We start from the raw sequence: 12924 nt of genomic DNA, 5'->3' as shown, positions 1-12924 counted from the left end.
AATACTTTGTAGAACCAACTTTCACTCTAATTACAGCTGTAAGTCTTTTTGGGGATGTCTCTACCAGCTTTGCACATCTAGAAGAGTGACATTTTTGCCCATTCATCTTTGCAAAATCGCTTAAGTTCTGTCAGATTGGATGGAGAGCATCTGTGAGCAGCAATTTTCAAGTCTTGCCACAGATTCTCAATTGGATTTAGGTCTGGACTTTGGCCCATTCTAACACATGAATATACTTTGATCTAAACCATTCCATTGTAGCTCTGGCTGTATGTTTAGGGTTGTTGTCCTGCTGGAAGGTTAACCACTGCCCCAGTCTCAAGTCTTTTGCAGACACTAAGGTTGCCCTTTATTTGGCTCCATCCATCTTCCTATCAACTCTGACCAGCTTCCCTGTCCCTGCTGAAGAAAAGAATCCCCTCAACATGATACTGCCACCTCCATGTTTCATGGTGCAGTGTTTGTTTTCTGCCATACCTAGCGTTTTGTTTCACAGAACAGCTGTTTTTATACTGGAATTAAATTACACACAGGTGGGCTCTATTTACTAATAAGGTGACTTTTGAAGGCAATTGGTTCCACTAGATTTTAGTTAGGGGTATCTGAGAAAAAGGGGCCAATGTCACACAAATATGTGGCCCCACTGCACTGGGCTTTTTGCTGTGGTGCCACATATTTGCGTACCTCCCTTTGTGCTGCAAGAATGCAGCACATCGCCCTCCCAGCACAGTGACAGGGGTCACACAGAGAGCTTTGTTCTAATGATCAGGACCCGGGACGTCCAATTCCAGGTCACCTGATCACTGTGATAGCCTCTGATTGGGTACCACAGTGATCAGTTAATGTGAAGCCGTCCGCGTGTTTTCTATCTCTATGAATGGACGAACAAGATACATTGTATCACTCTCTGTCCTTGCAGAAATGGAGAAAAAAATTATAATAATAATTCAAAATACCTAGAACAAGGTGTGATCTTGGTTAGTGTCAGGGTTATTTTTTGGACAGGATTTTTTTGTTGTACAGTATTACTAACACAGGTCAAAATCGATAAATCGATCATTTAGGCCCCTTTATGTGCGGACCGTATGTCCGCATTTTCATCCATCCGTTGCGGATGAAAACCGGACATACATTGGTCCCTATGTGATTGCGGGTGTCAGCGCATGACCCCCGCTGACACCTGTAATCACCCGCCTCCACAAAGCTCCGATTTTGCGGACGGAAGAAAATCCTATTTTTCTTCCGTCTGGCGGATCGGATGAACACGGACATACGGTCAGTGTTCATCCGATCCCCCCATAGGGGAGAGCGGAGGAAAGACAGGGCGGTCCCTACACAGTGTGCGGGGACCGCCCTGTCAGCCGACGTCTCAGCGGGGATTTTACGGAGGATCCCCGCTGAGCTGACGGACCCACGGAGGCGGATCATTACTGATCGGCCCCGTGTGAAAGGGCCCCAAGATTTGTTTTAGGCATGAAAAAGTTAAGAGGGGCATTTTTCCCACAGGCCACCAATTAAAGAACATTCTTCCCACTGATCACCACGCTAATGTGCTCTGAGCTATGACAATAGCAATTATTGCTAGGGGTTCCCTGAGACCGGAAAGTTAGATCAATGGTTCTTCGGTGTTAAAAAAATAAATAAACGCTTCACACTGACATGGAAAAAATTATTTGTTCATTCTATTGCCTTTCAGTTTACATTCTATTGCCCTTCAGTTGACATTATATTGCCTTTCAGTTGACATTCTATTGCCTTTCAGTTTACATTCTATTGCCTTTCAGTTGACATTATATTGCCTTTCAGTTGACATTATATTGCCTTTCAGTTGATTTTCTACAAACAATGATATTACTGTATACATGCTAAACCAGGAACGTTATCTACAGGGCCAATATAATACACTGACTATACCTTAATAACATTTTGCAGAACCTTCTCATTGACTACAGCTTTATGACAAGCCGTTTTCTGGTACAGGTCCACTACAACTTCTAAAGATTTCTCAGCAAAAGGAACATAATTTAAGGCGACCCATTCTGCCTAAAACAAAAAACATAAAAATAAAATCACAATTTATACATGGAATGAGAAGATGAGTTAGAGAAATATAAATGTTCTTGCATGCATAGGGATTCAGTGAAACAAGTGATCATGACATGAAAGGGAAAGCAGAAGCACTTTGCATGCTTATAATAAGAAAGGAAAAATCATCCATATAGGTCAACACTACTGACAGTCTTCCAGTGTACAGGTGCAATGTTACCATTGAATTATTTTTTTTCAGGACAGGGCAATTTTTAAATAAACGTCACTCACCGGTGCAAAAAGTTGAATCTATTTGTAATTCCATTTTTGGTGCAGAATAAACAGAATGAGAGAAGTTAATTCAGATTCACAGACATACACAGGTTAATTGTAGTTGAGAGCTCTGTGTAAACACACTAAATTAAACTGGTACGATTATCATTCATTTGAAATAAAATAAATACCAATAATGAACTGATTTCGTTGTAGGGAATTTCCTATAATTACAAATCAAGCTAATTTGTCAAACAATGGCTGATGTTCAAGTGAGGTTTGATAAGTGCAAATTTTTTCTTTTTTTTACTTGAATGATTGGAAAATCACTTACGAAACAGACTTCAGACATGCATATTACATATGAAAATTAAAGAATAATTCCACTAAACACAGAATTTCCAGCATAAAAACGCCCAATTACCACAGCTCCATTTTGAAAAGAGCAGCAGGCAGTGCATGTTCTCATTTCCTCATATTTTTCATATGATTCAATGGAGATAAAACCTCACACTGGCCCTCATTTGTCAGCATCTTTGATGAGAACTGTTTATGGAGCCCCAAAGTAACTAATCAGATCAAGTCTGCACTGGGGAATGACAGCTGGGAATTTAAAGATGGAATATGACTGTCTACTGAAGCAATTTCACAGCAAGACAGTTGGTACACATGCTATTCCATCAAAGTGAACCTGTCAGCAACTTTAAACGCTTAAATGGCCTGCTTAATGCTCCACAGTCTATTACATTTGTTAGCAAGAAAAGCTACGATTTCTCTGATCCTTCATTTGGTTAATTCAAGGTTAAAATTCACCTACCTGCTATCCTCCTATCCACTAAGACTATGAGTGGCGAATAACCAAAAAGGGCAAATTTCAGTTCTGGAGAGTCTGAATGTGCAAACAAGGGGTACAATTTAAATTAGTGAGTTTGCGTGTGTCCAGGGTCGTTCACTCGCATGTGATCACTGCATGAGTGATTAAATGTGAGTGGCCATGATTAGCTGCGGGAGCCAGCAGCCTCCCATAGCCTTTAAAGGGGTGTTCCAGTCATTTTTTATGTTTATTAAAAGTCAGCAGCTACAAAAAGTGTAGCTGCTGGCTTTTAATAAACATACACTCACCTGCTCCACGTTCCAGCGACGTGCCAGCCGGGGCTCTGCTCCTCTCCCCCCCTCTCCGGCCTTAATTCTAAGTGTGGGCACCCGGCCGTGATAGCTTTCGGCTTTACGGCTGGGCACCCACTGCGCATGAGCGAGCGGCACTGCGCCATCTAATTGGACAGGCGGTCGCCTGGGACCTGTCACGTGTCCCAGGCGATCGCCTACAGGGAGGGGCTGCAGAAAGGCGAATAGTCTAATCGCCTTAGCAGCCCCTCGGCGGAAGGAGGAAGTGGGACAGGAAGTCCCACTCCTCCTGAAGCCCCCACTACCCCCCAAAAAAAATTACATGCCAAATGTGGCATGTAAGGGGGCGAGGAGTGGATTAAGCGGAAGTTCCACTTTTGGGCGGAACTCCGCTTTAATAGGGTTGTCTACAACAGCTAATCCCCAGGAACCCCTGCTGGGGTTCTCGCATGTAATTAGCAACGGGTGCATTCGCAGCTGTGAATGCACCCCTAATGCTCGGTACACACAATGAGATTACTGGACGAAAGATCATCTGTTTTTTTATTGTATGCTAATCTCAGAATCTGAAGAGTTTACTAAAGTCACAAAAATTCTCGTACAACAGAATACAAATTCGGTATTGTATTGTAATGCATTTGTATTGCATTTTCGAATGACAACTGTACTGATTAAACAAAAATCGCATGATCTGGCATTGTACAAACATTTTTTTCCTGCATGTTCGATCAAATAATATCGGATGAACTGTCCGGATTTGCTCTCGAAAGCTCTGTACTAACGATCCGATTATCGTACGAGCGCTTCGAAAGAGGTATTTTTCATACAATTTTATGATCATGTGTAGGGGGGCTTAAGGCTAAGAATACAGGTAGGGCTTGGATAGAGCATTTACTTGCAAACTTTGCTCCAAAAGCTATCATGCTGATGTCCCAAAGCTGAAAGCTACAGCAAATAGACAGTCGAGTGGTGGGTCGGTTGGTCTTAGCCTTGCAATCAAAATGACTGGCATATTCAAAGTACACAGGCACATAGATGGTACAGACACCAGGAATGTTGGCAGTATACTCCTGACCCAAATGTGATGCTGTAAGAACTAAAAATAATTGAAATGTTACTTTCAGAAAATTGTCGTTATGTTTCCTAAATCATATTTATTGATAAGCAATTTTGCTTAGAAACTAAGGACAGTGTCCAATATTATTGGTATTGTGCCTTCCATTAATTTTATAAACACAAATGGACTCTGCATTCTGTTTTTCAGAATGGTGTTCTGCTATAAGTTGCCCCTGTCATTCTCTAGTCACCAATTATGAAATAAACACAGTTCTTAAAGAACATTTTAGTAAATGAGGCTCACTGTGTATAAAGAAATTAGGAGGCATGATGAGACATGATGAGACTGCATGCTGTACAAAAGAATCATGAAGGGCTCGTTTACACTTGCTTCAAACCGTGGCATTGGACACCCTTTTTTTTATGCACCATGAATGCCAATCAAAAGAACCTTTCACTAAATAAAATAGTTACTTTGAAGTCCTGTTTACACTGTTGTGTTTGCTTTGCTTTGCCTCACTTTAAAAAGTATCCCCCATGTTGCTTTTTTGATGCTCCAAAGCATCTCCAAAGCCTTCATAGAAGTCTATGACAACGCTTGATTACAGCACCTGCAGCTTTTAAAGGGCTTTTATTCAGCATTCGTTTTGAATTTATTGCAAGAATGAGTTATCCCAGGATACACTGGGAAACCAAGAAACCAAAGGGAACCAGAAATATGTGATCAGCAGTCACTTCTGGTTCATGTGTAAATATTCTGGTGCAGACATCTGGTGTGCAGCGTGGAGCAGCAGGAAGGTGAGCGGGGTCTGGACAGGAGTGGAGGAACTAGCAGACGGCACACATGGTGTGCAACATTGGTACACTATAGCAGAAGGAAAACAGAATTGGACAGTGAGGACTTAGCTGGGGAACCTGAGCAAGAGAAACTAGCAGATGTCACATATGGTGCATAACGTGGGAGCAAAATAGCAGGTGAGCAGCGAGGGAGAGGAGGATCAGAAGAGCTGGGGGTTAATACTGAGTAGGTGGATCAGCAAAGCAAGGGGTTACTACTGAGTACGGGATCAGCAGAGCTGGGGGTTACTACTGGGCGGGGGGGATCCGTAGAGCTAGGGTTACTACTGAGCAGGCGATAAGCAGAGTTGGGGGTTACTACTGAACGGAGGATAAGCAGACTTGGGGGTCACTACTGAGTGGGGGATTGGCAGAGTGGGGGATCGGCAGAGCTGGGGGTACTACTGAGCAAAGGATCTGCTGAATAAGGATACTTATAAGCGGAGGATCTGCTGAATGAGGGCGCTAATAAAGTTGGGGACCTGCTTAATGGGGACACTAATGAGCTGGAGTTCTACTGGGTCTTATTAAAACAAATAGAAAATCAACACACACACAGGGCATTTGCCAAGCTTCATTAAAGCTTCACAGAAGCCTTAAAAACACATCAGAAAAGCATGTTGAGGAGGTAGGTACTTTAATATGTGTTAAAGTCGAAGAAAGTGTAAATAAGCCCTAAAAGAAAAAAAGCACAGGGGCAACATGGGTCAAGCCACTGACAGTAATCTGAAGAGCACAAGTAAAGGTGTATTGCTTTACCAGATCCTAGTGGTCATGGAATCATTCTTTATTTCTCAGCAATTATTTTATAAGGCAGAATTATTGTTTGTGGCTTCTGGACAGGGCATTAGCTATAAGTAACCAAACCCAACTTCAAGTGTGAGAACAAGAAAGCCATGGTGAAAGTTGAAAGGTGATGAATCAAAGAAAATCAAAGACCATGTGATGGTATTGCCAATTTGTTGAAACAGCTTCAGACCCATCAGCCTTGTACAATGAAAGGTAAGACAGGACAGTGCTCACATCCTATGCACTACCTACAAAGAACAATGTGAAATAACAACATACAAGCCTCCACAAGAACAGACCACCTCCACCATGTTTAAGGCTCTGTTCACACCTAGGTGTTTTGTTTTCAGGCAGAAAGTCGTGCGGTTTCAGCCACGTTTTTGTACAGGTCAAAAAGGTCACCAATGTAAAAAGCAGAAAACGCCTGTAATCTGCCAAAAAAGAAGCTCCTGTGCAGATGACAAAATGCTCACATGTGAACAGGGGCCATTGAAATGAATGAGATTTGTCTTTTGGGCATTTTTAGAGCTGAGGCTTATAGCAGAAAAACGCCTAGATGTGAACGGAGCCTAAACCTGTGTTTGCCAGTAGAGAGAACCACACACATAAAGATAGATACCAATAGAAGTCTGCATGCAGACATACCTGATTGTATTTGGCATTTGCAATGTGCTTTGTTTCTAGTTTTCCATACTGTGGAGGTTTACATGAGAACTGTACAAATGCACATAACTGGTCAAAGATCGCAGGGTACATTATCTGCATGTTTTCAGCTCCCACACAAATGGCCTGCAATGGGAAAAAGTCACATAGAAGACAAGAGTTAAAACAAGCTGAAAAGAAATGGCAATCCCTTCTTAGTAATCACATGATGAAATTATGAATTTCTTGCTTTTATTCATTACCGAAGACAATGTAGACTTCATGTATTCAGGCATCAAACACACACAGCTTGATTCACAGAACATTTATCTATGCTGATGCCTATCAGCAGGTGCTGGATAACTTCTGCTCATCTCTGCACTGAGTGGATGTCATGCGCACACACATACACACACAGGGGGGCAAAAGGAAAAAAGCATGCTGCAGGCAAAATGTCTTGAGGTCAACAGCAACCAATCAGCTTCCAGCTGTCATCTCTGCAGTTTTGATTTGAAGATAAAGCAATGATTCTTACTGAGCAGCAAAAAAAATTTGTGTACACGATTTTCATATATCAGCTCCACCAGGTGCTACTGCCGGGATGAAATTTAGCAAAATCAAACTAAACATATTTTTATTTCAACATAGAACTGCATTGGGTATACAAAACAAATTCAGTTTGCTGTAGCGGTAAATGGGGATTTTTTGATGGTTTCTATACGATTACCATAGGTAAGAAGAATTAGGGGGAAAAAAGGGCCGAAGCACATGATGTGGTGATGCAAAGCATAGTCTGCTTTATTAAAACATCAAATTACTTTATTTCACTGAACAAAATGCATTTTGTGGCTTTAAATTGCCATTTTCTAGTCCAGTATTATCTAGTGGTGTGCTCCAATTGGGAAATATTCGAAATCAGCCACTAGGTAGAGTGCAGAGTTGTGGCAAATGATGTCATTATTGTACATGTACCTAGACACCAATTTTATCACCTTGAACTAGGAAAGAAGTGGCACTTTAAAGCCACGAAACATGTTTTATTTTTGGAAATATAGTAATTGGATATTTTACTAAAGTAGATGGCCCCATACACACGAGAGAATTTATCCGCGGATACGGTCCAGCGGACCGTTTCCACGGATAAATCCTCTCAAAGATTTCCGCAGATTTCTATGCGATGGAGTGTACACACCATCGCATTGAAATCCGCGCGGAAATCCTCTGGCGATGACGTGACGCGACGCTGTCATATAAGGAATTCCACGCATGCGTCAAATCATTACGACGCGTGCGGGGAATCCCTTTGGACGGATGGATCCGGTAAATCTGTACAGACGAGCGGATCCATCCGTTGGAATGGATTCCAGCAGATGGATTTGTTGTGCATGTCAGCAAATATCCGATCTGCTGGAATCCATCCCAGAGGAGATTTCTCCGCGGAAACAGATCCGCTGGCGTGTACACACCATAGGATCTATCCGCAGAAACCTATTTGCTGGGATTTATCTGCGGATGGATTCTATCGTGTGTATGGGGCCGATGACTCAAGCCTATTCTCGGAATAACCACATGAGGTGCCTTTGCCAAACTACCGACATGACTCTTCTTCCGTATTTGTTCATCCACCTGAGAACCCCACAAAGCACCCAGAATAGGAATGCCCATAGAGAGTGACCACACTGGCCCTGTGAGGACAAGTTTTCTCCACCTGCACACCGGGAAGACTTCGAGTGCCCGCCTTGCTGGGTGACCACAGACCCAACAGCTGCCCATTTAGACCTTTTATTGTGGAAGCACTTTTGTTTCTGAATGAATCTACTACACTATAGGGGCTCACCCATCTCCCTCTGTTTTCTTTGGTAGACACTCTAAGCTATACCAAAGACCACTGGTCAGCTCCTCAGGATCCTTCGCTCCGCAATCTACCACTACACCCTAGACCACGGGTCTCCAAACTATGGCCCTCCAGTTGTTCAGGAACTGCAATTCCCATCATGTCTAGTCATGTCTGTAAATGTCCAGAGTTTTACAATGCCTCGTGGGATGTATTGTTCCGCAACAGCTGGAAGGCCGTAGTTTGGAGATCCTGCCCTAGACCAGTGATGGCGAACCTTGGCACCCCAGATGTTTCGGAACTACATTTCCCATGATGCTCCAACTACATTGCAAAGTGCATGAACATCATGGGAAATGTAGTTCCAAACATCTGGGGTGCCAGGGTTCACCACCACAGCCCTAGATCCTATGCAATTATCATGGGCACATTAGATAGTAAGCTTATTTGAGGCAAGGACTGATGAGAATGACTTCATAAGTTCCCTGGGAGGAGCAAAACATATATGGATCAACTGTGGGTATAGGATTGTGTATAAAACATTGAAAAAAAAAAGTCTTTCTTTTTATGGATGGACTTGTGTCTTTTTTCAACCAGACTAACTATATAACATCTGAGTGTAGGACACAAAAATGGGATGTAGGCTCAGATTTAACACTGAATTGTAATAAATAGCTACATAATCCCAAAATTGAATGGGTGGGGTAGCCTTAATTTGTTTATACTCTATACAGCATTGCAGATTTTGCCTGTGCTATATACGTAAATCATTAAAATACATAGTTATTAACATATAAAAATACCATAATACTTCCTGTAATAAGCCTACATAACAAAACATACCATTACTTCTATACCGTGACAGACTATAACAGTAAAATAGCAAAAAGTCTACTTGCTTTTGGTGTATGTTTAGATGCCACCTGTCTAAAAGGTAAAGACCTCTAAAAATAGGACTTTTGTATTCTAAAATCTGTGTACATTGAAGGACTTAAAGCGCGGGTTCACCCAAAAAATATTTTTTTAACATTACATTCAGCCGAGTTGTCAGAATGACAATCGGCTGTTTTTTTTTTTAGTTTATTGCCGTGCATACCGTATTTTCACCGCCGCTTCCGGGTATGTAATCTGCGGGACTGGGCGTTCCTAATTGATTGACATCCTTCCGACCGGCGCATACAGCGCGTCACAAGTTGCCGAAAGAAGCTGAACGACTCGCAGTCCGGCTTCTTTCGGCAACTCGTGACGCGCTGTATGCGCCGGTTGGAAGGATGTCTATCAATTAGGAACGCCCAGTCCCGCAGATTACATACCCGGAAGCGGCGGTGAAAATACAGTATGTACGGCAATACAATAAAAAAAACAGCCGATTGTCATTCTGACAACTCGGCTGAATGTAATGTTAAAACATTTTTTGGGGTGAACCCCCGCATTAACTTGATAAAAGATATTCAACCTAGGGTTATACTGCCGCCTACAGGAGAAGTGGATACTAGACACAAGAACTCTTGAAGCAATAACCCCTTTACGTCCTACATACTCAGTTGTAGGAAACAGTTCAAGGGAAAACAATAGCATACAATGCTTTCATCAAAATAGATTTTACTTTGAGCAAACAAAAAAAAATATCTATGTCCTTCATTGGGGGGACAAAGCTTGAATATAATTAAACAACCTAGGGATGCCCAAAAGCAGTTAGAAAACAAAGGAAATGGGGAAGTGGAGACGGCCGCTTAGAAAACCTTTTGATCAAAACTAACATCAACCTATATAGAACTTAGGGATGAAAGTACAGAAGATCAGGCCATGGCTGCACAGATATGATGATGAAAAAACACAAGCACTCGCGGTCGAGGAAAAGGAGGCCTAAAGTAGAACTATAGGCACATTTTTTTTTTCCCATTTCGGATAGCGCAAAGGAGGGTTATAACCCCTATCAGATTCTTTTTTTCACCAGTGTCCCATTAGGAAGATTTCCCTTCACTTCCTGTCCCATAGCCAAACAGGAAGAGAGGGGAAATCCATGCAAATTAAGGACATTTCTTGAGGACCCCTGGTTACCAGAACAGTCTCCCCATTAGAAGATATCCCCTCTATTGCTTTTTTTGGGGACAACACAAAATTTGGGATTTTCTTTCACTTTTAATAATAATGGTAAACGGGACAAATAGAGAGGGCAAATCTCTATTTCAGAAAGCAATAAAACTGACAGGGGTTCTAATTCATCTCCACTCTATCCAAAACGGAAAAAGAAGTTTTGCGTTCAGTTATACTTTAACCTATTGGCACTGGCCGCACGCAAATATGCGGACTCTCGGCAGATGGGCCTCATATTTGCATGAATTGGTGTGAATACAGATGTGCCGAGAGCGCTCCTGACACAGTTACCTGCGGCTAACAGAAAGCTCACAATCTGGAGTTCACCTGTCAGAAAAAATAAAAATGAAAATCTTTTTGCAGGTTACAAAATGTGCATTTTTTTTTCTTTTTAGGAGCCTATATAAAGCATTGCACCTGTAGTCAGCAGTTAATAAGTGCAATTTTTTAGGCTCCTGCAGATTGTCTGTGGAGCCATTGGGCAGGCAGCATCAATGACCTATCTAGAGCGCTCATCAGCATCCTGGTAGTTCATTGAGAACTGCAATCCTTCAACCTTTAGTTGTAGTTTTCCTATTCACAGAACTCTGTGAATGAATGCTGTGACTACCTGGATGGAGACCCACACAGACAGTCTTTTTAAATTGTGACAGTGGGTGTGGGGAGAAGATCCCCCGGCCCGCTGTCACAATTAAAAGGGGGAGAGGCTGCAAGCTGCAGGAGTAGGTGGAGTGTGTAACATGTTCCCAAAGGTAAACTTATCCTTTAAGTGCATGCTAAACACAGAAAGATTACAACTTTAAAGGCTTCACCTCCTGCTACCAATTTATCCCACAGTTCCTTTATGTGAACTTCCCACTAATGCCTGCTTCACACCTATGCATTATTTAGTGCTTTTTGTAGAAAACGCACTGTAACAGAATGACCCGTGACAAACAGAGACTTTGGAAGGATGAGGGGTACTCCTGTGCCAGCGTCACTAATAACTATTGTGTCTAGGGTCACCCTGTGTCCCTTTTGGGCATAGGGTGACTGAGAAATATCAATTAGAAATTACAGGACAGGGGACATTACTGATGGCTCATATTGCAGGATCTTGAGATATTGCAAAGTGTTGGTTTATTCTGACCCTACCGGTCAATAGAATGACTCTTTCAATGCTTAGCCCAGGCTATTGAGTCGTTAAATGAGGCTGGCTCCTGAAAGGCCTTTCATTGTGTGATAACACTGTTTAGAGCCTATTGATGATCAGGTGTGAATACCTTTCTGTCGGAGACAGACCGTCTGTCTAAATATGTGGATTGAGGGGAAATCATTGTGTGATGGTGTTTTGTTTGAATTCTATTAATAAAGGAATGTGACTTTTCAGGTGTAGTGATTAGGTCATGTTAATTATAGACCGATGCCGAAATGTCTGGAATGTTTAGTAATTAGCCCACCTGAAGGTGTATTGAAGCCCCTCCAGTGTGTGATGTGTGGGTGGAGAGTTTGATTGTTCCTGTGATAACTGAAACATGCCTTGTAAACTGTATATAAACTTGAGAGCTAACCATTAAAACTGGTCATACATTTGAAACCAGAACCCAGAGCTGTGTGTCTCAGTTATTCTGGGAAATGGGATGGATCGGGTCCTGTTGATTTGAGTGTCAGATAAGCTGTCGTGGTTGATGGAAGGTCGTAAACGGTGGTGACTGTTACACGCACTACAGTCCATTTAGCATAATTTACTATGAAACACGTTAACATTTATGCTTTTTTCAGCTGCTTTTTTTTGGAAAGGGTGAGGGACTTTTTTAAATGATTTTTGGTTCAATTGACTCCAATTCTTAAGGCGCCCCAACAGGTCATGTTTTCAGGATTTCCCTCAGATGAAACGGCTGCGGTAAATACTAAGGCATTGAAACTGATCAAATCACCTGTGCAAAATAAGGGAAAACCTGAAAAAATGACCTGCTAGGGCGCCTTGAGGACTGAAGTTGAGAAACACTGTAATAGACGTCAATGGAGAAGCTTCATAAAAGTTATTATGTTGTTTTTGGCTGTGATTTTTCCCACAATTTGCATTTTTAGTCTGCCCAACAACAAATTGGCCATAAAAATGCAAAATTCATCAAAAACCCAGTGAAAAGCACATGTGCAAAAACGCAAAACGCACCACAAACAGATCAAAAGCAACCTGCATAGGTGTAAACCAGGCCTAAAGCAATGTACACTGTAATGTGTTGAAATACTTGTGTCTGCCT

At 42.0% G+C, this 12924-nt stretch overlaps 1 protein-coding gene across 4 annotated transcripts in view; it reads right to left on the bottom strand.

Annotated features, from left to right (window-relative positions):
- MON2 (MON2 homolog, regulator of endosome-to-Golgi trafficking) overlaps positions 1-12924 on the bottom strand; it is a 209976-nt gene that overhangs the window by 63582 nt on the left and 133470 nt on the right. For 2 of the 4 annotated variants that reach the window (XM_040344211.1, XM_040344212.1), the window contains 3 exons: positions 6754-6897; positions 2320-2337; positions 1915-2043 (listed from right to left, as the gene is read on the bottom strand). In XM_040344211.1, the coding sequence (XP_040200145.1) occupies positions 1915-2043; positions 2320-2337; positions 6754-6897 (291 nt within the window). The remainder of the gene's footprint in view (positions 1-1914; positions 2044-2319; positions 2338-6753; positions 6898-12924) is intronic. The other 2 variants (XM_040344213.1, XM_040344214.1) reach the window with 1 other exon arrangement.

The sequence above is a fragment of the Rana temporaria genome, chromosome 3 (assembly GCF_905171775.1).
Source record: "Rana temporaria chromosome 3, aRanTem1.1, whole genome shotgun sequence".
Taxonomy (NCBI): domain Eukaryota; kingdom Metazoa; phylum Chordata; class Amphibia; order Anura; family Ranidae; genus Rana; species Rana temporaria.
This window is presented reverse-complemented; position numbering and strand designations above follow the sequence as displayed.